This window comes from Crocuta crocuta, unplaced genomic scaffold (genome assembly GCF_008692635.1).
Source record: "Crocuta crocuta isolate KB4526 unplaced genomic scaffold, BGI_CrCroc_1.0 scaffold207, whole genome shotgun sequence".
Classification (NCBI taxonomy): Eukaryota; Metazoa; Chordata; class Mammalia; order Carnivora; family Hyaenidae; genus Crocuta; species Crocuta crocuta.
The window spans coordinates 3,264,973-3,290,356 of NW_027531996.1; the positions used below are offsets into that span (position 1 = coordinate 3,264,973).

Genomic DNA, 25,384 nt, shown 5'->3' on the forward strand with positions numbered 1-25,384 from the left:
CAGCCTTATTTTACTTCAGATGTGATGCTACAGAAATAAACTCCAATGTAGGCATTTGTATTCCTTTCATTACTTCTAAGTGTTCTGCTCAGCCTGGAACTGCATTTTGTTGACCCTTTGTCTCGCTTTTAGCAATGGGAACTGAAGACGCCCTAGAGAAGCAGAATTCAAGGTTTTGCTCTTAGCAACTCATTCCTTTTACGTATTAGTCTGGCATTGAGTGACAATGTCTGACAATTGGAGGCTCATTTGTGGCCGTGATTGTCCACACAAGCCCTGTGCATCAGCGAGGGCAGACAGCCTTGAACTGGTCATTTGAGATCTTGATGGTATTCTCATCTGGTGCAGTGGGCAGGTGGATAATACATATGATCCTGCTTAGAGGCTGAGAGGTCTCCGTTTGTAGAATCACTCTTCCCAGGAATCAGTAAATATTTAGTGCCTTGGGACCTGACTCCCTTGGGTCTTCCTGTGGCTCCAATAAGATATTATTAGAGATGTTGGTGTATTTGTACTTTGTTTAATTGAATGTCTTTTCTTGTGTTTTGGGGGTGCATCTCGTTCTTAGCATGCCCACTTCCACCCAAGATCCTCCATGGGCATTCCACTGGAGGACAAGCCTCTCCACACTTTCCTGGGATGACAGTCAGCTACACTTGTGACCCAGGCTACTGGTTGGTGGGAAGGAACTTCATATTCTGCACACACCTGGGAACCTGGAGCCAATTCAAGGCTTACTGCAAAGGTATTTCTTATTATTTCTGGGTGGTTTTTTTTAATGGAAAATTGATGAATGAGGCTGATAAGGCTAAGGGGCTTTCTGAGAGGATTGTGAAATGAATATCAATAGACAGGGGAGAAAAGGAGAAAAAAAAGATACGAAGGAGGCTGCCCGAAGATTCTCAGCTCGACCAAATATGTAAGAAGAATGGATGGAATTTCCAGGAATACAATAGACATCAAACACCAATTTAAAATGCTTTGCAGGCTTTTACCTAATAAGATATCTCAGCTCTAACGGGCCTCAGAGGATTTACAAGTGGTCTTCATAAATACCTTAACTAGGAGACTGGAAGCACACTTTCTCATGAGGAAAACTGAAATATGGAGGAAGGTTGAGAGCAATTAATTACTGGAATTACTGGATATGGGTCCTCATTATAATTTCCAAGACCAAAGGTGAAATGTCTATTTCATCTCTTCCCTAGAGCAAGTGCCAGGAATTATTTCTTTTATTCCTGTCTATGTTTGCAAAACTGGCATCTGACTTGAAAAATCTTTTTTTGGCAATATTCTTTAAAAAAAAAAACCCACAAAATATGGAATTAAAAATATTATTCTGTGACTAAATATGGTACTGAGGTCTTTATAAAGTCATTTGGAGGCACCTGGGTGGCTCAGTCAGTTAAGCGTCCAACTTCAGCTCAGGTCATGATCTCGCGGTTTGAGGGTTCGAGGCCCATGTCGGGCTCTGTGCTGACAGCTCAGAGTCTGGAGCCTGCTTCAGATTCTGTGTCTCCCTTTCTCTTTGCCCCTCCCCTGCTCATCTTTGGTCTCTCCCTGTCTCCCAAAAATAAATAAATGTTTTTAAAGTCATTTGTGTTAGTCTCCAAAAGAATCTGATGAGGTGGGATTATGCTTGCTATTTTACAGAAGAGGTTATAGAGGGCCCCAGTAACTAGTCCATGATTTGCAGCCCCCCCCCAGTGGTGGTGCCAAGACGGGTGACTGCCCAGCCCGTGCTTTTGAACACCACACTGTATTCTCTTATTAAATGTGGTTCTTTTTGACTTTGCATAACTGCAAGTTGGCGATTTGCTTTTTATCTCCTTTTCTTTTTAGTAAACTAGGCGAAGGGCAGGGATGAGGTAGGAGGGGCCTCAGACAGGCCTGTGTTTCCAATGTTATGGCTGCTGTGGTGGTTACGGGATCATGGGGCTCTCCCCAACCTAAAAGTCTCAGAAGTCCTGCTTGGCCTAAAATCTCTGATTTTAGAGATAGAGAAAATATCCTCTGCAGAGATGGTAAGTGGCTCTCCCGTATTTATTTGCAAGAATGGACTGCAAAAGCTGCAGAGTCCCTGTGCCCCTGCAGAAATAGGAAGAAAGCTCACCCCTCCTGGCTTTAGTTACACAGAGAGGTATGAAGATTCAGGGAATACTTCAAAGATTGATTATTGAAATTAAGCCTCCGGGAAGTTTCTTCTGCTGAATCTAAGAGGCTACTATTCTATTTTCTTGGCAGCTGCTTTCAAGTAAAATTCATTTTGTCTTAATAACTGTCCTTTTCAAACGTGCTTTATAATGGTCATTCTATGTCCTTAGCATTAGCAAAATCAGCCAGGAAGCAGGTTAAGAAGTTTCAGATTTCAAGCTCCATTCCTAAGAACTCTGATTCTGACATTTTGAGGTGGGGTCTCAAGGTCTATTTTTAACAAATCCATCAGCATATTCTGATGTAAGAAGACCACAGACCACACTTTGGGAAATACCATTTCACCCTGTTGGTTCTTTAAAAAAAATAATAATTTAGCTTAATTTTGGGACAGTTACAACTGAATAGCAGGCTTTGCTTGTTGAAGGAGGTATCTATAGCTAGGCAGAGAAGAAAGCAAAACAAAGGATAAGATACATGAGATGAGATAAGATAAATTAAATTTTAAAATTATGTTTTAAATTTAGAATCATGATTTACTGGCATCTTTGTTCTATGCATAGAAATGAGCCAGAAACATGCAGTTAATCAAAAGCAAAATACAGTATTTGTTGTATACCTAGAGAGAGGTAATGTGATATTCTGCTTTTGTTACAGTGCGACCCAAGTGAATCCAGGGTTAGAACATGGTTATCATAACTCCCAATCTGTCAGCAACTTTACAGTTGGAGAGATGTCAATAATTAAGAGTGGACTGTAGCACATTCCATATTCTCTTACTTTACCTAAGAAACAGGAAATAATTTAAAATTGTAAGATGTTGAGTGGGTGTCAATAGTTCTTGACTGAAAACATGACTTATCTTTGCTGAAGGCAAAGTAGTTTGGGGTCATAGATCTTTCCGTTATGGTAGTTTTGATTAACAATTAATAAAATATCAATTTCCTTCTGATTTTTTTAATTTCAGAGGTAAACTGTAGCCTCCCAGAGTTTATGAATGGAATCCGGAAGGACTTGGAAAGGAGGAATATCTATCACCATGGAGATAATGTAACTTTTGAGTGTGAAGATGGGTATACTCTGGAAGGCAGTCCCCAGAGCCAGTGCCAGGCAGATAACACATGGGACCCTCCTCTGGCCATATGTACATCTAGTAAGTGCAACTGCAATAAATGTAGGTCCTACCTTAGTCATGGTCACTGTTCATTCACTCGTCCATACTGTTATTGAATGTGGTGTGATGTGTACAGCACCTGCTAAGAGCAAAGGAGTCCAGTGGGAGAGCCCCTAATTCTTCCAAGAAAGCCCTTGGCAATGAAAGTAAGGCAAGCCTTGCTTTTCTCACAGTGCTCAGCCCATTCAACTCTCCTCAGGACTCTCTCTGACCCTTTTTTGTCTATATTACTTTATTGCTAATTGCATGGCATGGAAATGACTTGTCTACAGCCTGTGGGCCTTAAAAGCCAGAAGCACCTCAGTGGTAAAGCAGACCTTCAAGAATACTTCAACATGAGTGAGGGAGAACTTTCCCAGTTCCAGAGGCCAGATGGTCAGCCTCCCTCAATGGTGTAGGCTATGGAATTTTAAGCTGGTACAGCTGGATAGAGCAATTTAGAAATCATGCGTTGTTGAGCTCCGTAGAAAAGTGGCCCTCTGCTGGCAAATAGAGAATGATGTTTAATAGAAAATCCTAACCCCCAAACTTGTACACATCAAGTTGCCTGATGAGCAATGTTAACAATGTATCATCATCCTTAATCTAAAGTAGTGCTAGGCTGCCCTCCATAATTCTTATAATTTTTTTGAAAAAGGGTTTACTACAGTATTTATTGGGGCATAAGAAATAACCAAAAAAAATAGGTTATTTCAACAGACAATCTAAATTAGTGCAAGGTTGCCCTCCACAATTCTTTTTTATAATACCTGATTGTTTTTATAATACTAAGATTGTTCAGGATCTATTTTTACAGTTAATCCCTTAAACACATTAACTAAGCTGACTCAGTAATATTTCCAAATTATAAACTTGACACTCTCTTCATGTCAAATTATATTCACCTCCTTGGCGAAAATCTCACTGTGGAACTGACTGGATGCCTTTAGACTATCCTCGAGATGTGGCTAAGAGAGAAAATTCACGTAATTGAGGACCCAGCCCAACCAGGCATCAAAACAAATTATAAAGCCACATTGCATAAATCACTTTATGCCAGCACAAAAATAAACTTTTTTCTATAAGTGGAACGAAACAGATATTAATAAAATAGAGTATTAAAAACAAAAGTATCTTATAAATAAAATTTAATAACAATCCATGGGAAATAACATTAATAAATTATGTTTTTATGTATTTATTAATATAATAAATTAATAACATCAATCCATGGGAAAGGAAAAGATGATCAAATACTCTAGGTAGCACTGAAGAAAATGTAGACCCTTTCTTTTTATCTTATAATAAATACCAGGTTGGATAAAGAGAAGTTTTCAAAGTGAATATGGAAAAGCCAAGGTAAACCATAAAAAGAAGAATGTTTATGAAGCAGCTAGAAGGCAGCCAATAGTTTGAGATTTTTGATAGGATAGAGAACATCATTAAAGGCCAAAAAATTTGACTTAGAATTTACAGTACTCTGAAAAGTAAATAGAAGACATTAGCCAGATGAGAAATATGTGCAAATATAATGAAGAGCTAATAGTGTTACCATGCAAATTAGCAACAGTGGTGGTTGTGAGGATTGCAAAAGTTGACATATTTGGGCACTTACTTCCTTTGTTCAAATATTAGATACATATAGAGAGTCTAGTACTATGTAAAACTTAGATGCATGGAAAAATGTCCCAGAAAGGAATGTACCAAAACATTTCAGGATATTAAAAAATATCAGTGGTTCTCAGCCAAAGTGATTTTGTTCTCTAGAGAACATTTGGCAAAGGGAAAAAAAAAAGAAAGAAACAAAGAAATCACTTGATGCTTCCTAGATGAATACTGGTTATAACCAGAATTTTTGGCTTATTACATCCTAAGACTTCATTTCTTAGATGCCCTAGGAAGAAAAGTCCACCAAATAAATTATGAGCCAAATTCTTAACAGTACAGGAGATTATTACAGGGACTCTTATTTTTCCTTCACATATTTCTGTATTATTTGGATACTATTACATTTGTGAAGAAAAAATACATATACATTATGAACAGTAAACAAGAACTACTATCTATTTATTAGTGCCTTTAGGACAAGCACTTCTCTGAGTCCTTTACATTTGTTCTTTTAATTCTATGAAATCTCGAGCAAGTTAATTAATGATTATGCCTAAAGTAATAAAAATAGTTTGCCCCATTAAGTGGTTTTCAAGATTGCGTTGGGGGAAATATATAGAGATAGACATAGGCATAGACATATACATATACATAGACATAGACATAGACATAGACATAGACAGATATATATAGAGAGATAAACCTCCATGAGGGCAGAGATTTTTGCTTTTTATTTCACTTCTCTGTCCCCAGTACCCAGAATTAAATAGTTCATAATATGTGCTCCATAAATACTTACTGAATGAATGATGTTATGAGTTAGATGTGCTGCGCTGTGAACTCCAATATACAAATAAGGTAAATGAGACACAGAGAAATCACCTAACATGGCAAATATATGGTTATTTAGTAATGAAACTGATTTTTAACCAAGCCAATTTGACTGCACGAACTTGTACCCTCTTCTATCATTCTCCTATCATTCTTTTTAGAACTAACAAGCTGAAAGAGAGATATTATTAGTCCTAAAACAAAAGATTGAATTAAAGGCCCTCTAGTCCCTGAAGACCTAACCAGAGCCATCATGGAGGCATAGCTTCCAGAAATAGCTTTCTGGAGCTGAATGTAGGAAAAAAGGTACCATTAGGCAGGCATAGTCTGCCTAGGAATAGGCAGAAATGTACACCACAATTTTTGGACAGCTTCACGAACAAAAAATTTCAGGGTAGTAGGATCATGTGTGATATTTTTCTTTTGCACTGTTTTATAATTCTCTGCTGTAATTAATTTACGTTTATGCTAAAATGTTACATTAAATAGAAAAAAAAAAACCATACTTTGCTGAGTGCACATGATAAAATGAGGTTGTGTGAGAGAAACCAATGGCTTTCTATATTAGACAAACATTATAGACTGCGTGCTGAATATATCAGGATGAGTTGGCCTTGGCTGAGACTCTTGCTTGATCACAGTGTGCCGGACTGATGTTGTCCTGGCTTTTGTCTTCTCTTTAGGCACACCTGTTGCTCTCATAACTGGTAAGTTTCCTGAAGGGTTTGCTGAGGAGTCTAGCTCCTTGAACAGTAAGTACTAGCTCACAATGGGTGAAATGTATAAGGAGAGATCAAAATCTACGTTCAGGCCATGGTGTGGCAAGACTGGTATCCTCGCAGGCATAGAATGAGAGTCCTCTATCAAAGGTGCTGTACCCTCTTTGAATCATTACAAACGAATAATCACCCTTCCTATTTCAACGGGGCTGGAGAACACAATGTCCTCTTTGGCGTATAGCCCAGGGCAGATTCTTCAGGACGGTAGTCACGCCCACTTGCACAGATTAGAAGTCACCAAGATTAATTTTCTTAGCCCATTTTTGTGAACTGCCTGTGCAAGAGGAGGGGTGTAGCGGTAGACTTTGCCTCCGGGGAATCCGTGGAGTCTGGCCTAGAATAGCTCGCGCCTGTGCCTCACACAGGACACTAGTGTGGGACCCCCCCCAGGGCCGCTCTCAGCTCCTCGATGAAACGCTGCTTTGGACTAAAGGCTACACACCGCTCTGCTCAACCCTCATCTGTGACCCTGTGGTAGTAAGACTAATGCACCAGATTAAACCAGGAGCAGAGGGCAAATCTTAAAGTGAAGCCTGTGTGAGGTGTTTCTCAGGCAGAATTTATAGTTGCCTTTAAAAAACTCACTGGCAACCTCTAGTGGGACTTGATATCCCGAGTCAAAAACCCATGGGTTATATTTTCCATGCATTCAATGACTCTGTTTTATGACCTAGGCATTTTCCTTTGCACGATCATCTTTCTTTTACTCATCATTATTGCCAGTTGGATAATTATAAAGCACAAAAAAGGGTAAGTATAACCAAATTCTCCTAGAAAACATCTACAGCTGTACCCGCCTCCTCTTGGAAGACAAGAGGAATGAAAGAAAAACTTCAGGGGCGCCTGGGTGGCTTAGTCTGTTAAGCGTCCGACTTTCGCTTAGGTCATGATCTCGCAGTTCGTGGGTTCAAGCCCCGCGTCGGGCTCTGTGCTGACTGCCAGCTCAGAGCCTGGAGCCTGTTTCAGTCTGTGACTCCCTCTCTCTCTGACCCTCCCCTGCTCACGCTGTCTCTCTCTGTCTCCTAGAAATAAATAAAAACATTAAAAAAATTAAAAAAAAAGAAAAACTTCAAAAAAAATTTTAAAAAGAAACCACCACTACTATATAAACCGATGTAATAATTCATAAAGAAGGCCCAGATGTACATTATGGATAGACAAGTATTCACACTAAAAGAAATGTATATGATATTTTTTTTTAAATCTTAGGATTTTGACTCAAATTTTGCAAAAGAGAAAATGGGCAGAAGGAATTTTTCCAAAGATGAGTGAGGCAGCTGGTATCCTAGTTTTGCTGAAACATTCCAGACTCAGCCTAGAAGTTAGGTAGTGTGTCCCACTGGCTGCCATCACCAGCTGCCACTATGGAAGAACTGAGACTTGCTTTGGAGTATTAAAAAAAAAACTTCTATAAACACCATTTACTTTTTAAACTTGCAAAAGCTTTGCAAAGATTAATGTCTAAATAAACATTTTGACTGGGAAAAAAATGCAAACAGCTTTTGTACTATTTATCTATAACAAAATCGTTGGGTCGGTGCCGATACCAATGTTACAAGCTTGATGAGCAAATGCTGTATGTATGAGAAACAGTTTATAACTTTGAGTGAACAGTTTTCTGTGGTAAACATTCTAAGCCAACAGTCTCCTCAGCAAGCTTTACAGAAACTGAAATTTTGATAATTTACAGAGGATGCCAGTCCAATGGACACTTTTTAAAAAGCGGAGTATGATGTATTTTATTTCCTCCCTCTGCCCTGCATTGGGCCTTCCCTATCTCTATTAAATTAGCTCTCGTCTTCTCCGTCGGTACTATACTTCTCACTATGCCCTAGACAATGAACGTTTTATGAACAGGGACCTCCTATAGGTACTCAAAATCATTTTTTAGGTGATTTCTTTTTGTTTTTGTTTTGTATACTTATTTTTGAGAGATAGAGCGTGAGCAGGGGAGGGGCAGAGAGAGGACACACAGAACCCAAAGCAGGCTCTAGGCTCTCAGCTGTCAACACAGAGCCCGACGTGGGGCTTGACCCATGAATTGTAAGGTCATGCCCTGAGCCGAAGTCGAACGCTTAAATGACTGAGCCACCTGAGCACCCATAGGTGATTTATTTTTAATGAGGTATGACTGACATATAACATTATATTGGTTTCAGGTGTGCAGCCTAATGATTTGGCATTTGTACCCATTGCAAAATGATAACGACAGCAAGTCTACTTCAAAAATAATTTTTAATGATCTTTTTACTTCTATTTGTATACTAGTTAAGATTCATAAAGAATAGCAACAGTTAATAGATTTGTTCACAAAAGACCATTTATTGTCTTGTTTCTGCCTCAAAGCAACTCTGTGAGGTAGGTAAGCCCAATAACATTGTTATCCCAAAGCAGAGAAAGTTCTGAGGTGCAGAGGAACTCAGTGACTTGCTTAAAATCATACCAACAGGAAGTTGCTCAGGGGTAGGGCTTCAGTCCTGATGATCGGACTCAGAATGCTGAACCCATTTGGCTATCAATTTCAGCTGCTCATTTCTGAATCTGATTCTGTATCATCCAGTACTGCAAATAGCACAAAACTGGAATAATTCCTTTTTTCTTTCAATATTTCCCATCTACTTTTGGATCTTTTTTTAAGGAACTCTGGTACATTAAGCCACTATCCTTCTAGGGCGTAGTATCCGCTCTCTTCCTTTTTACTCTGAGTTATGAGACCATAAGATTATTGTAATATTTCTGTAAGGGCCTGTGTCCTTTATTAAGCCCTTCATTAGCCTTTATGAGGTTTACTGAACACTTAGGGAAGTCCATACACGCAGACTTACGAGTTTTGTGACTTTTTGAAATCATTACTAAACAATAGGTACTTTTAGGCTCTGAAGAGCATGTAGACCGGAGCAAATGACAATTTGGTTTGGGTCACTGTTTGTTGTCGAAGTTCATTAGGAGGCTTTAATCATGTTTGATAAATGCATGCTTATTGAAAACACTTTATTTTCAGATGCTTAACTGGGCAATGAAAAGTAACCACAGGTTGAACATTGTCATGCTTAATCTCAGGCTAAATGTAAAGGTTATTTCTAAAGTCTGAATGAAATTGTTTACTCATTTTGAGTGACTGCATGTTTAAAAATTTGAAATTGTTCATTTTGCGATTAAAAAACCTCACTGGCTTGATATTTCACTCGTAAAAAGTATAATTTGCACAGTTGATATTTCACGGTGTGCTTACTAAATACCTGAGACAAATGTTAACAAGCTAAGTCATGCACTGATCACCGAGGAGTAATGCTGTTAGACGTGTCCATTCAGAGCCCCTTGATCCTAGTCTCTTGTTTCTGCCTCTGATCCATTTCCTTTTCTCTACAAACAGCCTTCTTGTCCATAGTGAGAAAGCACTTTAAGGTCTTTGTTGGTATAATGCTTGGTGTGACAAGACTATAAAGGCCCCTCTGTGCAAAGGCTCCCTGTGTTTTCCTATGTTCACATTAACCACTATATTAGAAAAATCCGTCTTTCCTACTGTGGGTCCTCTTAACTACACACAGAACACTTCAATTTTGACTTCTGGTCACTAAATGTGTGGGGTCCCCCCCCCATACCCACCAGCTGGCTAGCCTACAATTTAACTTGATTCAATTCTTAAGCTATCTACCTAGAGATAATGTCAGATCACACAGCTTAAGGTCTCAGATCTGCGAGACTATTCCCACACCACTTCACATGTTAATTCCAAGTACAACTTGTCACCTGTGCTTTGGACAGATGCGCTATAAATCTGAGTTCCCGGGAATCCCTCCTTGAGTTTGATTTATTTGCTACGGTGGTTCCTAGAACTCAGGGAAACATTTACTTATATTTATCCATTTATTAAAGGATATGAGAAAGGATACAATGAACAGCCAGCTGAAGAAATATGTAGGGTGGGGTCTGGAAGGGTCCCAAGCACAGGAGCTTCTGTCCACATGGAGTTGGGGTGCATCACCTTCCCCATCCATACATGGATACGTTCACATACTAGGATCTCCGAACCCCATACCTCAGGGGTTTTATGGAAGCTTATGGATATAGGCATGCTCAATTACTAATTTCATTTCCAGCCTCTCTGCCCTCTCTGGAGGATAGGGGATGGGGCTAAAATTCCAACCTTCTAATCATGGTTTCATCATTCTAGTGACCTGGTGAGCTATCCAGGAGCACACCCCAGTCACCTCATTTGAAAAAAACGATTTTTCTAGTGCTCCTATAACTTAGGACTTTACAAGGGATTTTGGAGAACTGTGTCAGAGATGCGGCCAAACAACAAATATTAAAACAAGAGATAATCCTAGTGCTCTTAAAATTATAAAAGGGTTTCAGATATCTGTGCCAGGTACTGAGGGAAGAAAACAATACATCTTTTGTTACCTCGTAACCACCATCAATCAACTGGATAGCTATTCGTTCAATGTATATTAAGGTTGTATTTTCTCACACCCCATGTACCACTTATCATCCAAAATTACTTTTACCCTATTCCTTGGCTAACCCACGTAGTTCTTGCTTCTTGGAAGCCCATAACACCTGTCAGCACAACCCTCTACTCTTCCTCATGCATGGCTCTCAAGTTTGTCCTTCCTCATTCTATGAACACTTTGCTTCTGACTCAGTCTTCTTTGTCTCAGGCATGTCCTCTTTCTAATCTCCATGAAAGGGTAGAGAGTAACTGAGCAATGAGGAAGTACTGGTAAGTGGTGGAGTGAGTTAACTCTGTGCTTCCATCCTTAAGTCCCTAATACCAACACATTTGACATCTAAAGGTACTGGTGTTGTACCATTTATCATTTCATTTATGTAAACTGAAGTGTTTACTTAAACAACTCCTAAAGAGGCNCTTTCCTCAAAGCATTCCTGTATTTTTGTACCGTGATGCTATGCACCTTTGAGAAGAAGCAAGCTTTTGTTTTTCTTGTGGAACACAAGCGTTCGGCACTCGGGTGTCCTCGGGGTTCCCCCCTTGCCTTCAATGTGCAGGATCACCTCAGGGTCCTGTGGAGATGCTGCATTTACCCCTCCTGCTTTCTGACTCCCACTGAACTCTGGGCCTCACCTGGCCTCCTGGGACTGCTCTCTCCTTCCTGTCCTCCCCCACGGGGGCCTGTCCCCGCACCTCATTCCTGCATTCCACCTAGTCAAAGTACCAGCTTCCTACCATGGCTGTTGTGTGGTCAATGTTTAGCTGTTTGCTAAAGGATGGAGTGAAAAGAGAAATTACCAAATTATGTGTGCCAAAGTGGCATGCAATGCAGAGTGAATATTAGAAATCACTGGACTAAAAAGTGACTGTTTTTGTAAATAAAGTTACTGGAACACAGCCTCCCCCACCGTTAGCCTGTTTATGGCTGCTTTCATGCTCTAACAGCAGAACTGAATAAAAGCCACAGAGACCAAGACTCACTATATGGTCCTTCAGAAGAAAAATGCCAAACCCTGAACTCTATCAGATGATCAGGATTTTCTCACTGCTTAGTTCCCCTGTAAGCCTTGGCTTTCCACCCTTTGCCTAGGCCACTCTCACATTAGACATCTGTCAGTTTTGTTAAAGTCTTTAATGTGTTCTCAGGGTACCTCATTTTGATTCTTGGTTTTGCTGTAAATTCAAATTTCCATTTTTTTAAAATCATACAGAGCAATTCACCCAGTCCTTGCTTACGTTGGCTGTGCCTGGGTATCCTAAAATTTTTATTCAGATTCTTGGGTGTCCGAAACCCCAGCACTAAAAGTCCATAAAGGAGACTGGCCTCTCCTGTAGAAAGCAGAAAAGTATCACATGCTTTAGTAAATTTCCTTTCTGTCCTCTTTCCCATATATCATTGTGCATTCATCTAAACTTGGCATTTTATCTGCAAACATGTCCCAAATCTTAAATTCAACATTAGACAGTAAAAGTGGCCACAGGAAAAGGTAATGGGGGGGGAAGGGGGGGAAAGGCATTTTATAATCAAGACATAAGCCATTCAAATCTTCTGAACAAATATATAGGGTATGGTAAAGTTTCTCCTAAATAGAAATTTGAGAATCCTTAGGTTTATTTTCTGGCTTGTACTCACCTTGCTTTCATTGAACAGTTTGTTTTTCATGACTGTTTACGGAAGCAAGTGAAATGTGCATTGCTTTTTAAAAATTTAGTATTAGTAATTAACTTTTTGAAGCTGTAATGATCACCAGCCTGATTCTTCTCAAAAGAGCATCTGCATATACCTGGAGAAGCCTGACGAGTATATCAGTAGGATATAGAAGTCATGAGACAAGAACAGCATGACTTCCTAGGAGAGTATTTCTTTTTTTCTAATGTGATTCCAATAGTTTGAAAGGAAAAGAGCATTACTTTTATGTTAACGCAAATACATGCGTATAGGGACAGAAGTCATATAATACAGATTGTAAGATAAAATAAAATAAGACAGATAATACAATGCTTTCAGTGACACTTTACATTATGCCTCCAAGGCTCTTGGGGTGATGTACTGCTTGTCCTTTACTATGAGGGCAAAGCTGGGCCAAACTGATTCATATCTGGCCGGGAGGCCACCAACTGTAAACACACAAAGTAACTGTCCACTGTGAGGGCAATGGTGGCCTTTACAAAAGTCCATTTAAAAATAATATAGAAGCGTACTTGAAATATCATTTGATGTCTCCTCAATCCTGCCAGGCTACCTACCTAAACCCTTTACCATTTTTCTTCCAATCAAATCTGCATTAACTCCGCTGAGAATTCACTCACCCAAGAAGCCCTCCCAATGTGCTCTGGTCCAAAGTAATGTCTTTCTTGGGAACTCATAGCTCTTGGGAACTCATAGCACTTACTGTCTATAGCGTTTTTAAAATAGTTTCTTTTAGTGGTAATATGTGCTTATTGAAAATGTAGAAAATACGGATAAATATAAAGTACGTAAGCTCAGCGTTATACACTGAGATTATGTTGACTGTATAACATTAAATCCTGGTTTGGTTTCCACCAAATGACAGCCATTCCCTTGACATTAAAAACTGTATATAAGCTTATATACCTTAGGGTTCAATATTTCATTTATTGTTTTTGCCAATTAATACCAATGCATTCATTCATTTGCTCATTCATTCTTCAAACATTTGTCACTTATAATACACCAATATCATACTTATGTGTTTTCTTTCCCATACTAAGTTAACTTATAAGCAGGGACTTCTTTTAAATTTCACCAAATTCTAAGTATAGACTTGATGAAATGAGAAGTATACAGTAAACAGTTGAGAATAAATTTATCAAAATGTCATTTATCTTCAACTTTTTGGAAACTTTTTTTTTACATGAAGGTACATGTCAAATTGTTTTTGTTGGCATTGTATATTATTATATTAATAATAATAATATAGGAAGTTCTTAATGAATTTGTCTCAAATCTCTTTTTTAAGATTGGGATTTTGGCCACAGAAGCAAGGTTGATCGTCTGGGGCAACATATGGTAGACAAGGAGTGAGTTAGTGTCTGTACCAAGCTTCAGACTCAGACACCCAAGCCAGGTGCAAGGGCAGAGAGGGAGGTACAGGGAAGGAGGCAGACTCCAGAGCCACAGCTGCATGCTGAAGGACATGAGCATGTTCAAAGACGACGCAGGTAACAAATGGTGCTGGGAAGTCTTACGAGGTAGAAAGGGAACAATGATGGGAGATCAGGTGGCAGAAATAACGGGGTGTCCGTGAGCCGATGGGCCTCATCAGGGATCAGATGTCTACTGGCAGAAGGACAGTCCGGCCGTTACGAAGAGGAGAGGCTCAGCATGGGCAGGGAAGCATTTGGGCATCATGGACGATCCAGTAATTTCTTTCAGCCCTGACTGTGTTAGGGGAGGAAGATGTGTTCTCTGGGGCGGGCCCTCCTCCAAGCTGCCTGCTCCTGGTTACTTTCCCGGCCACAACACAGCTCAGAAGAGACTCAGAGATATTTGCTGTGTTAGGAGGAGCCTATGTTTCTGGAATGAGGCTCTTTTTATTTAGTTGCCCAATGCTGAGAACATTTTTCCTTTGATAAAAGAAGGAATGAGGAAAGGTCAGCTTATTCATTAATCGCTCTCTTATCTACTCAGTGTCTCAACTTATGCAATATCTTCTTGGGCCCTACAAGAGCACCATAAAAGAGGCAGTAAACATTTCTTCTGAACTGAGAACATTTTTCCTTTGATAAAAGAAGGAATGAGGAAAGGTCAGCTTATTCATTAATCGCTCTCTTATCTACTCAGTGTCTCAACTTATGCAATATCTTCTTGGGCCCTACAAGAGCAACCATAAAAGAGGCAGTAAACATTTCTTCTGAACTCATAATTTTGTATAAGGCTATCATTACTATTATCAGCAATAAATTCTGAGTAATTCATTTCAGCCATGCTGACATCTAAATAAAAATATCCTGTTATTTCAGTGCCCTTCCTTGACAAAGTATATAAAGCTGGAGAACACCTCGAATTAAAATGTTGGTTGGAAAGGAACCAATTCATTTCAAGAGAATAAGATGTGAAATGCGTAAAATCTTGGAAGTGACCTCACAGAGATGCAAGCCTGTGCACTTGGAGATGCGGAAGCGCCCCCAGGATCTAGTCAAAGCTCCCTCCTTTTAGTCTGGATTATGTCACTCCTTCACCCTCTTGCCTTGTGCTGAAAGCACACACCATCTACTGAGGGGAGAAGACTGCCCTTGGGGTATATAAATAGTCTCACTTACCTAATGGAAGAAGGTGTTGCCTAGGACTTTAGATTACAAATTTGTCACTCTCCTTTCTTATTTTCAAATGTCCATACTATGGAATGGGCTCATTAACAAGAATTTGAAAATCCAGAGGGAGACATGAAAAACAAGTAAGTCGCATATAATTCGACTACTCAGTGAAGGATGCTGTTAGTATTTGGATTCATATTCTGATAACCTTTCTTGATATGTTTCTTTATACACAAGTCTTTCTTAAATAGTTACTTTTTCTTTCATACAGCAAAATCTCCTCCTATTAGATCAGAGTAAAATATAGCTATATCAGTTTTTACTTACCTTAGGATAAAGAATATTTTCTGTTTAGTAAATAAACATTAAATGATTCTGGGGGAGAGGTTTTCAAGAGAAATATCTTAAACAATGAGCTTTGGATATTCCTTAAGTTCTGTTTCAAAAGCACTTTTACTCTATTCTTTATAAAAACATACTATTTTAAATAAAAGAATAATTTTATTACAAAAGCAACTGGCTTACTTTTGTATGGATTCAGAATACACCAAATAAATTAAGAAACTATGACTTATAAGAAGATAAAAAGTTAGTATATAAATAAGTGGTCTTGGAGTCCTTAACTAGTCCACATACTTAGCGATTAAAAATTATTTAGTATGATATTAAGGGTCATGCTAATAATTTAGAAAATAATATAATCTTTCTAAATATTTAACAATAGATTTGCATATGACTACTGCTACCTACCATGTAATCCTGGNCCCGGACGTAGGGCCCAAACCCACAAACTGTGAGATCATGACCTGAGCCAAAGTCGGATGCTCAACTGACTGTGCCACCCAGGCACCCCTTAAGTTTCTTTTAGAGTGTATTCTGCCATATTGACCTTGATAAATATAAAGAGTGAGCTGAACATCAACTTCAAGTTTTCTTTAAAATTATGGAAGATAGGGAAAAAACAGTATAAGCAAAGTCAACTGACAAACTAAGAGAAAAAATTATAACTTATGTCATGGACAAGGGTACTTGGCATATTTAGAGAGTTAAAAATTTAAAAACAAACCCTCTCCATTACCCCTCCCTGCAAAAGGGCAAGGATGTACAGCCAGGAAACCAAAAGAAGGAAGGCAAACAACCTGTGAACATATAAAAAGACCCTGAATGGGTTACTCAGCTAAAACATAGGGAAATCTATTACGTCTTAAGTTTCTGAAGAGGTACATTTTAAAGGAGGGCTGGAAAATAATTGTTGGGAATTGGCCTATTGTAGAATTAATTCCCTATCATATGAAAAAAAGTAAATTCCTTTTTCTTCCACCCAGAATGAAGTAGGTCTGTGAATATTGTGATTAACAAGTATCTGATGCCTGAACATTAAATTTAAAGACATTCATGAGATTTTTTTTTTACCTGTACATCATTTATATATGGGAAAAATACTGTATATACTAACTATGGGTAAAATACCGACTTGCTTAACTTTACTTGTATTATTGAGCAATTCTGTTAATCTCTGGCCTTACATTTTCCTTCTGAAAAGCAGGGGTTGGACCAACTGGTCTCTAAAGTTATTCCTAGTTGCTAACATTCTTTTTTTTTTTTTTTTCTCATTTGCCTTTCGTGTACGTGCAAGTGTAAGGTGTACCTTAGTTTAAATCTATGACATATAAATAAACTGTTCTGTCTCCATCATTATAATGAAAAAGGAATAACAGGTTTTCCTTTCTAAATCTATTTATGGACTATGATTTGCAATATATTTACATTTAAACCTTCAAAAGCCAAGAATAAACAAAATGAGTATGTGTTCCTTCTAAGCAATGCCTTCTTTTCTGTACTTGATTGGCTTCACAGTCCCTGTGCAGGTAGTGGCTCACCACAGGAATGCTCTTGCTGGTAACAGCCAAATAAGAAGGTCAACTGGCTGGCAGGTGCTTACCAGCTACAAACAGGTGGCACAGCTCCCAGGGCCAACATCAAAGAGGAGGCTGAATTATCCTCTGCTTAGCCATTCTCTCTCTTTTTTTTTTTTTTTAATATTTTTATTTATTTCTAGGAGAGNCATGAAAGTACTCAATTATGTTAAGAGTGGTTGGATGAATGCCAGGTATATAAGCTTGACTGACTGAACGTTCCAGTAAAACCCCAATTCTTGAATCTAATCTAGTATCTGAAACTAAGAAACCAAACAGTAGCCATAAACTGTTCCACATCTTTTAAATTTTTTTCATGAGAAAATGCAACTTCCAAGCCTAGAAATAAATGTGGAAGTTTTTATAACAGATTCTGTTTTCAGAAATAATGCCCAACATTTCTGTCCTGTCACTCTTACAACTCTAAGAATTACCAGAAATGCTAATTCCCTCATTTGAGTTTCCAGTGTCTCCTTAATTATACCTCCTTCAATTAAGTTTAGTCATCGTGGAGTGTCTGGTTTTTATACTCCAAGATACTAGCTCAGGGGCTGATTTTATTCAGCAATCCACAACTTTGTGGCCTACATGCTGTACCCAGAATTGAAAATAGTGTTTTGGTCTGGGAAGAGGAAATTCCATGGTTTGTTGAACCCATAATGTCTTCAGTACATTCCAGATACAGAATTGTAAAAATATAGAGAGAATTCTGTAATTCCAGAATATGAATTTGAAGTCTATGCAGAGAGCTCACATGTCCTTCCCATCCTCTCAAACCATGACTCTTTGCGATGCAGGTTTTTCTCAGTACCATTTGATGAAAACAACAATAATTGAAATGTATGTTGGATTTAATTTTTTTCTTTACTGATTCCAAATGTAATATAAGACCACAATAGAAAACTGAAAAGCACAAACAATATGAAATATCCATAATCCTATCCAGTATTAGTTAACTTCAGTATATTTCCAACTAATCTCTTTTTACATGTATCAATATACTACTTTTGTTTTAATAAAGGAATACCAAAAGGCACGTACTGAACTGGAATCTGCTGTTTCCACTTACATAGATACCATATTTTTTCACATGGATTTTTTTTTACACTGCTTGCTGCATAGACATTCATACCATAAAGCCAGCTATCCTAAATGCCTTAAACTTTTGCTAGACACTTAGTTTTTTCCCCCCAAATTATACATCTTTGGTCACAGCTCTGATGATTTCTTTGGCATGAACCCTAAATGGAACTAGTGGTTTAAAAGTCGTGTCCGTTTGAAAACTTATCATATGGACAAGTTAAATTAAAAGCTAAAAGTTTGAGGGTGTTGGTTCCCGGATAGTTTTACTCACGCTGGTTGACATTTATCCTTCTATGCCAGCTAATAGGAAGAAAACGTCACCTCCTTTTGTGAACTCTTTTAACAGAGGTCATGTTACTTTTCCTCCTACTAGTTATACAGGTTTAATCACAACTCTACAAGTAGATCTGGCTGATTCTAAATTTTCCACTTGACTTTCCAATTAGAGATTGTTCCACCAGAAAAGCTCTCCCTCTCAGCAATTCCTCGCATCCCATCAATAACGGTTTTAAATACTTATAGGAGATTGGCAATTAATATTCTTTATCCTTACCTTTTTCACGCATGTTTTTTCCTCTTCAGTAAAACATTAGTTGCTCAAGGGCAAGGGCCCCAGAGAGGTCAGACCCAATTTGCTAATGGCCCGGTGTCGTTTAATAATTCATCTCCCTTCCTTTCCTTTAAGGGTTGGGAGTGCAATGGCCAAACCTTTGAGATTTTGAAATCTAGCAGGCCTTGTGAAGATCCAAGAGCAGATGCTGAGCCCTAGAAATCACAAGTATTGTCCCTAAATATGCCCGATTTCTGCCGACTCTTGAAACAAGGGCTCAGGGGGTCCGGGCAGTCCGAGTGCCTCAGGACACAACTGGAGCCCCGAGGGGTGCTGGCCCCACGACGACCCGCTGGCGGGGTCCTGGGTTTGTATGTTCAGGGCGAGGCGCCTCTCCCTCAAAGCAGCGTTCCTCTCCAGAAAAGGGACAAAGATGACCCCGCCAGCTCCGCTTCCCTTTCCACCCTTCCTTATTCGGCGGTGAGCAGGCCGAGAACCGCAAGCAGCCCGGGGCCTCGCGTAGGTCGGAGATGGGGACGCCGTGTGGCGCCTGCAGTAGAGGACCCAGCCGCCCACCCACCCGGCGACGCGACCCCAGTCTAACGGGCCTGGCACGCAGACCCCGTCTCCAGCACCGACTTGCCCCGCCCACTCCGGGGACTTCAGTCACTTCCGCCCAAGCCCCGCCCAGGCCACGCCCCCGGCCTTGGCGCCTGACTCCTGGGTACTTGGGGGATTGTTGCGTCTGGTGCCGGACTCCAGAAGGTCTCTCCTCTGCCTTCTCTCAGGGTCCCACAGCTCTCCAGGAGGATGATGGCGTCCTGCGCAAGGCGCCCTCGCCGTCCTTGCCTCCCCGAGAGGCGCTTTTCTTGGCGCTTGGTCGGGATTCTTTTGGTAGCCCCAGTGCTCCTGCTCTCTCTAAATTCTGGTAAGAGCCTGGAGACTTGCGCTCTGGCTGCGAGCTGGAGCGGGTCCAGGAACGGGCCCAAAGGCCCAGGGCCCCGACCTTTACTTTCCTAACCTCCTGATCCTTCTTTCACTGTTGATCTGTTTGCACTCACACCAGCATAAGCAGTGACTGTTTTACTCCCCGTGAGAACCCCAGTGCCATGCACACAGCAGCAGTCAAGAAATAGTTGCTAAAATGNCACTCTGAGGGGCACAGTGTGCTTGGTGTTATGGCTGCATGGATGAATGGAGTCAGCCATGGGGGATGAATGGAGTAGCCATGGGAACTATTAAACACAAAAACATGTGATAGTGACTTGAGAGGTCCGTGCAGAGGACAGTCCCAGGGAAGGGGACAGGGCCCTGCCCCCCGGGGGAAGCGGAAGATGCTTGCTGAAGAAACAGTTGAGCGGACTGAGTGTAAGAAGACAAGAGTTGAGCAGGGCTTGCAGTTGAGCCAGTAGGAAGGGGGTNAGGAACAGTGTGATCAGAGGCTCAGAGATGTGACATGGCTTAGGGCATTCACGGACTGTGGAGCCACCCGGTGCGGCAGCAGGAGCACTCAGAGGCGAGAGAGAGGCAGAGGACTAGATCACAGAGCACATCGCTGTAAAAAGCAACGTGATAGTCAGGAATGACCAGTCACCATCATTAAAAATCAGATAGGATTTAGTATCTGTCCTTTGACGGTTCCTTGAGTCCTTTTGTTTGACTTGGCACATTGCAAATCTAAACCAAGTTTACTTTAATTTCTCTAGACTCAGTAGAAGATCATTTCTTGAGGACCGTATTGTAGAGTGTGCTGGTGTAAGCGTGGGAGGGTTTCAGATGAGTGTGGTGGGAAGCAGTGTCGGTAGCAGAACCAGGCTGCCTGCTGCTGGAATATTTTCTTGGATAAGTTATTTAATCTCCTGCACCTAGTTTGCTCATCTTACAGGGGAGGGGTGGAGAGTAGATAGAGCCCACCTCATTAGATGGGTATGAAGATTGTTAGTTAAAATGCTCTTAAAATAATGGTAGGCACAAGTAGTGTTGAACGTTTGCAATTTCTAACATTATTAATGTCACGACCATTGTTTTAAGAAACAAGATATGGAATCTTTCATTACTGTACTTTGGGAATAAAGAAAATCCCCAGTGTTTGGAGCTCACCTTCTGCAACGTCAAAATACCTCTTCTTTTTTTTTTTTAATATATTTTTTAAATTTATTTCGAGGAGAGAGAGAGAGACAGCGTGAGCAGGGGAGGGTCAGAGAGAGAGGGAGACATAGACTCTGAAATTGTCTCCAGGCTTTGAGCTGGCAGTCAGCACAGAGCCCCACAGAGTTCGTGGGGCTCAAACCCATGAACCGCGAGATCATGACCCAAGCGAAAGTCGGACGCTTAACCGACTAAGCCACCCAGGCGCCCCTCAAAATACCTCTTCTAATGATAGCAGTAATGGAGAAAGGGATCATAATAAAACAAGAAAGCAATCATAGTTTGACATGAATGAAATTATATACTCTGATAAAGAGAAATAGTTGTCATTCAGCCAAATGAAAAAGGTTGAAAACAAGCATAAAACAGCAGGGAAAGAAATGTTAATTGGCCGCTATCTCTGGAAAAAGTTAGCTGAGCAGAAAAGAATTTGAGTTTTTATCTGGGAATATATGGAACTGTTAACGGCGCTTGTTCAGCTCTGGCACTAGGTGTTAGAAGTGCAGTGACGAATCACACATGCGTGGTCCTCAGAAGATGACTGCCTCATTGGGAGTATAAGCAATAAGACTAACACTTTGAAGTATTCCCTGGAAGAAGCATATGGGACATCATGATTAGGTATCCAGTTTTTTGCTGAGAGATGTCAAGAGCCATAAGAAGGGGCATCTCAGCTGAAGCTGAAGGATGAGTGGGCAGCAGAGATGTGGAGTCTCTGGTCAAAAAGTTAAATGATGCATGGAGGTCTGGAGTGCTGACGTAATTTAGGGAATTTAATGGACACTGCAAGCAATTGATAGGGCTTGAGAATCATATGCAAGAATGGGCAGAGTCCTGCTAAAGACACGCTTGACAAATCTGTTGGCCATGATAAGGAGGCTTAGACATTGTCATGAGGGCATTGGGAAGTCATTGAAAGGTATCAGACTTTGAAGAGCTCTGGTCACTGTATCATATCAACATGACTCTGGCAGCAATGTGAGACACAAAATGAATGAAAGGTGGTGAGATAGGTAAGGAGGCCTATTCAGAAATGCTAGCAGCAATGTAGATAAGAAATGGTGGTGATTTGAATTCAAAGGAAAGGCAGAATTAGAGACAGGGAAGAGGCATTTCAGTTGGCGAAGACTGTCTATCATGTTTGCTGGGCATACGTGAGTGTGAAGAATCAAGAGGCCACACTCTGGCTTCATAATGTTATTTGAGATAGCATGACACTTTCCAAGTGCTGCCTGTGGGGATAGAACCAAAGCAAGTTCGTCTGCCCAATGCTCAGCAAAGGCAATCACAAAGACGTCAGCTATGCAGCAAGGAAAATTTATTTGAGAGGCAACCAAAGGAGGAAATGGGAGAACAAGCCTCAAATCCCCCTCTCTGAAGGACGCGAGAACAAGTGTTTTTATAATCATGGGGTTGAGATTATGTACATATTGATAAAAACAGTGGGGAAATTCACAACTAATCATGAGGAGAATGGGAGCGTGTGCATTAAGTGACCATGTGCATACATCCCACGTTCCCTTCGGGGTGGATACTTAGCATCAGAAGGAGGCAAAATTTAGCCCCTGTCCTCATGCACTTCTCTCAGGAGAAGGAAAAGGGACAATGAGTCTGTTCTGAGAGCCAGTCTAACCTGGATTAGGTCACTCCTTATCCCTGGTAAGGAATGTATGGTCTTGCTTGGTCATCCATTTGACCTTGAATCTAGCTTCTGCAGAAAAAGCTCATAGTTTTTTAGTAGGGTTAAAAAGAAACAGTAACTGATTAGGGAGGCAGTTCTCTGGAAAAAAAGGGTTTCAGTTTTCTGCTAGTTTCAACTTCATTAGCCCTATGGGGTATAGTTTCAGGGAGGCAATTGAGTATATGCAGTAGGCGCCCCAGCTTAGAGTTCGAGGCTGGAGACCAGGATTTTGAAGGCAGGTCTTCTCAGTGGCAATGAAGTCATGGGAGTGTGCACATTCACCCCCAGAGGGATCTGCAGAATGAAGTAGCAAGAGTTCCTACAGTCACCGATTAGGAACATCACATTATCCAATTAGGCAAAGAAGGAAGGGTAGCCAGAGGACAAGCTGAAAACCAGGATGGTGTGCTATCTTGGAAACCAAGGAGAGATCATTTCGGGCAGGAGAGAGCTACGAGTGATCAATGGCTACAGATGTTATACACAGGGTAACTAACATCACTGAGCAAGAAACTGTTAACATGGATTTATGAAGAAGAGAGTCACAATGACTTTCAAATTAATTTAAGTGATTTTTTTTTGTAGACTCAGAAGTGAATAGGAAGTGAGAATACACTTGACGGGTGTAGATGCCAGAGTCTATGTTTTAAGGAAACAAACAAAACTAAAAAACTTGTGTAGACACAAGATACATAGTGGGTAGGTCAGGTTTCATTGAGATTACAGTCTTGGTCAGAGATGATGATTTTCTGAAGGTAGCATTTTGGGCAGAGCTGTGGGTGTGTGCCACTGTCTGGGAGTTACTTTAATTTCTGAAAGGCTAGGGAGTGCTTGCACAATTTTTCCAAGTGTAGAGGTGAACAGTTGTCTTGATCGATAGTAGAGCAGTATTTCATGCTCCTGAAACTCCCTTGGAATATTGGGGAATTTTCTGCGTGCTGCCTGTGGTATTATAAAATGGCATCTATTGTTAAAGTATAGCATTGCCGGGTAATAGTGATTATGTTGTAAACTGTTAGAACCAACTAAGCCAAGATACTCTTTTTCTGAAGCTGGGAATAGTTTGTTTCAAAATCCCCACAGGAAAAACATTCTGAGCAGTAGAAGAAGTTTGATTATAAAGAAAGTATAAGATTGGTCTCAGGGTGCCTGGGTAGCTCAGTTGGTTAAGCGTCCGACTTCGGCTCAGGTCATGATCTCACGGTTTGTGGGTTCGAGCCCTGTGTCCGGCTCTGTGCTGACAGCTATCTCAGAGCCTGGAGCCTGCTTCAGATTCTGTATCTCCCTCTTTCTCTGACTGTCCCCTGATCACACTGTCTCTCTCTCTCTCTGTAATAAATAAAACATTAAAAAAAAGAAGAAAGTCTCTTTAAAAAAAAAAAGATTGGTCTCAATTATTATAGGGTATAAAGCTTATAATCAGATGGTTGCCAAACCAAATTATAAACTCTGCATATTGTTGAAAGCATGTCTTTTATGATGCATGTTTGAAGGAAGAAATACTTCAAATTAGTTGAATAAGTTAAAACTATCCAACTGATATTTCTTTTTCCATACAGATCACTGTATATGAAAGTCATATTTGGAATTCTATTTTCTTAATCTGCTTCCAAGAAAGTTACTGAAATTGAATGCATAAAACAGGAATTCTTGTATCATTCAAGCAGGGGCATACTGTTACTTAATCTTTTTCTTGATGGTTCCAGAATTTCTAATGACATTATATATTTGTATCTACAATGGAATAAGTTAGCATTTTTAGCTTTTCTTTTTTGTCCTATTGTAAAATGACTCAGGGTATTCAGTAAATGTAATGTCATTAATACAACTCTATATTAATCCTCTTTTTTTTTTTAAACAATGCTTTTAATTACTCTGGCTTTTTGTATGCTTTTTGCTTTTGTTCTGATTTGGACAGCTGATTGAGGAACATTCACATATCTTGGCCAGCATAGTGGAAATGTGGAAAACATATTGCCAGTAGGTGGATTTGAGGACATGATGTACAGGAAATGTTGGACGGTGTTTATAGATGCAATTTTAGAATTGAGGATACAGTGTGAAAGGAGAGTAATATTTCACTTGAGTAGAGTTCTCTTGACCAGTCTCTCAATCTGAGGTAAGACTGAGATCCAGGGAGTAAGAAAGAAAAGTTTCCTCAGGGATCAAAGTAGATCTATCTGCTTTTTCTTAGGTCCTCACCCTTATAGGAGAGATCTCTGGGTCCTTTTAGCTCATAAGCACTTTACTGGATATGTCCCGTCATATTATTTTACATAATTGTTCTGACAGATCTGTTTAGTTTTCAACGAATGAGAATTTCCAAGGAATGAGGTTTCAAGGAAGAGGAATTGCTGAAGTAGAAATAACACTATTCTAAGGGGGGGAAAAACTCCCCTTAACTCCCCCCAAATTCTAAAAGCATAGCAATATCATAGCTTTTCTGTAGGTGGATATTGGGTAAACAGCTCAGACAGCTACCTCAGGGAGCTTCTGAAGGAATGAGTGATCCGTTGATCAGTGCAGGAAGATGAACTTTTATTTAACATCATGCCTGAAAAAGCAACCTTTTTTTTTTTCAGGTAGGGCTATTCAGAGCTGTAAATTTGGTATTTAAATGACAGCTTTTCACTTATGAGAAGCTCAGTTCACTAACATGAAACATGAAATGAAGCCTTATGTTTTGAAAGACTTTAGTGTGTATTTATTTTGATCTACGAAATACATAATGCTTATTTATTTTTTCA

At 40.0% G+C, this 25,384-nt stretch overlaps 2 protein-coding genes and 1 long non-coding RNA gene across 4 annotated transcripts in view; 2 read left to right on the forward strand and 1 right to left on the reverse strand.

Moving 5' to 3' along the window:
- The window catches only part of LOC144240722 (complement component receptor 1-like protein), a 50,571-nt gene extending 40,242 nt beyond the window's left edge, over positions 1-10,329 (forward strand). Inside the window, exons 13-17 of the mRNA XM_077775108.1 lie at positions 569-745; positions 3,122-3,307; positions 6,430-6,453; positions 7,200-7,275; positions 10,173-10,329. Coding sequence (XP_077631234.1) covers positions 569-745; positions 3,122-3,307; positions 6,430-6,453; positions 7,200-7,275; positions 10,173-10,329 — 620 coding nt within the window. The remainder of the gene's footprint in view (positions 1-568; positions 746-3,121; positions 3,308-6,429; positions 6,454-7,199; positions 7,276-10,172) is intronic.
- Positions 1-19,387, reverse strand: part of LOC144240708 (uncharacterized) — a 77,339-nt gene extending 57,952 nt beyond the window's left edge. Inside the window, exons 1-2 of one of the 2 annotated variants that reach the window (XR_013337813.1) lie at positions 18,812-19,387; positions 12,095-12,310 (exon numbers count right to left, since the gene is read on the reverse strand). This is a non-coding gene — a long non-coding RNA (uncharacterized LOC144240708). Of the gene's footprint in view, positions 1-12,094; positions 12,311-18,811 lie in introns of those variants that run through there. The other variant, XR_013337814.1, reaches the window with a different exon arrangement.
- A 188-nt stretch (positions 19,388-19,575) lies between these two features.
- Positions 19,576-25,384, forward strand: part of CD46 (CD46 molecule) — a 29,376-nt gene continuing 23,567 nt past the window's right edge. The window contains exon 1 of the mRNA XM_077775107.1: positions 19,576-19,736. Coding sequence (XP_077631233.1) covers positions 19,619-19,736 — 118 coding nt within the window. The 5' untranslated portion in view covers positions 19,576-19,618. The remainder of the gene's footprint in view (positions 19,737-25,384) is intronic.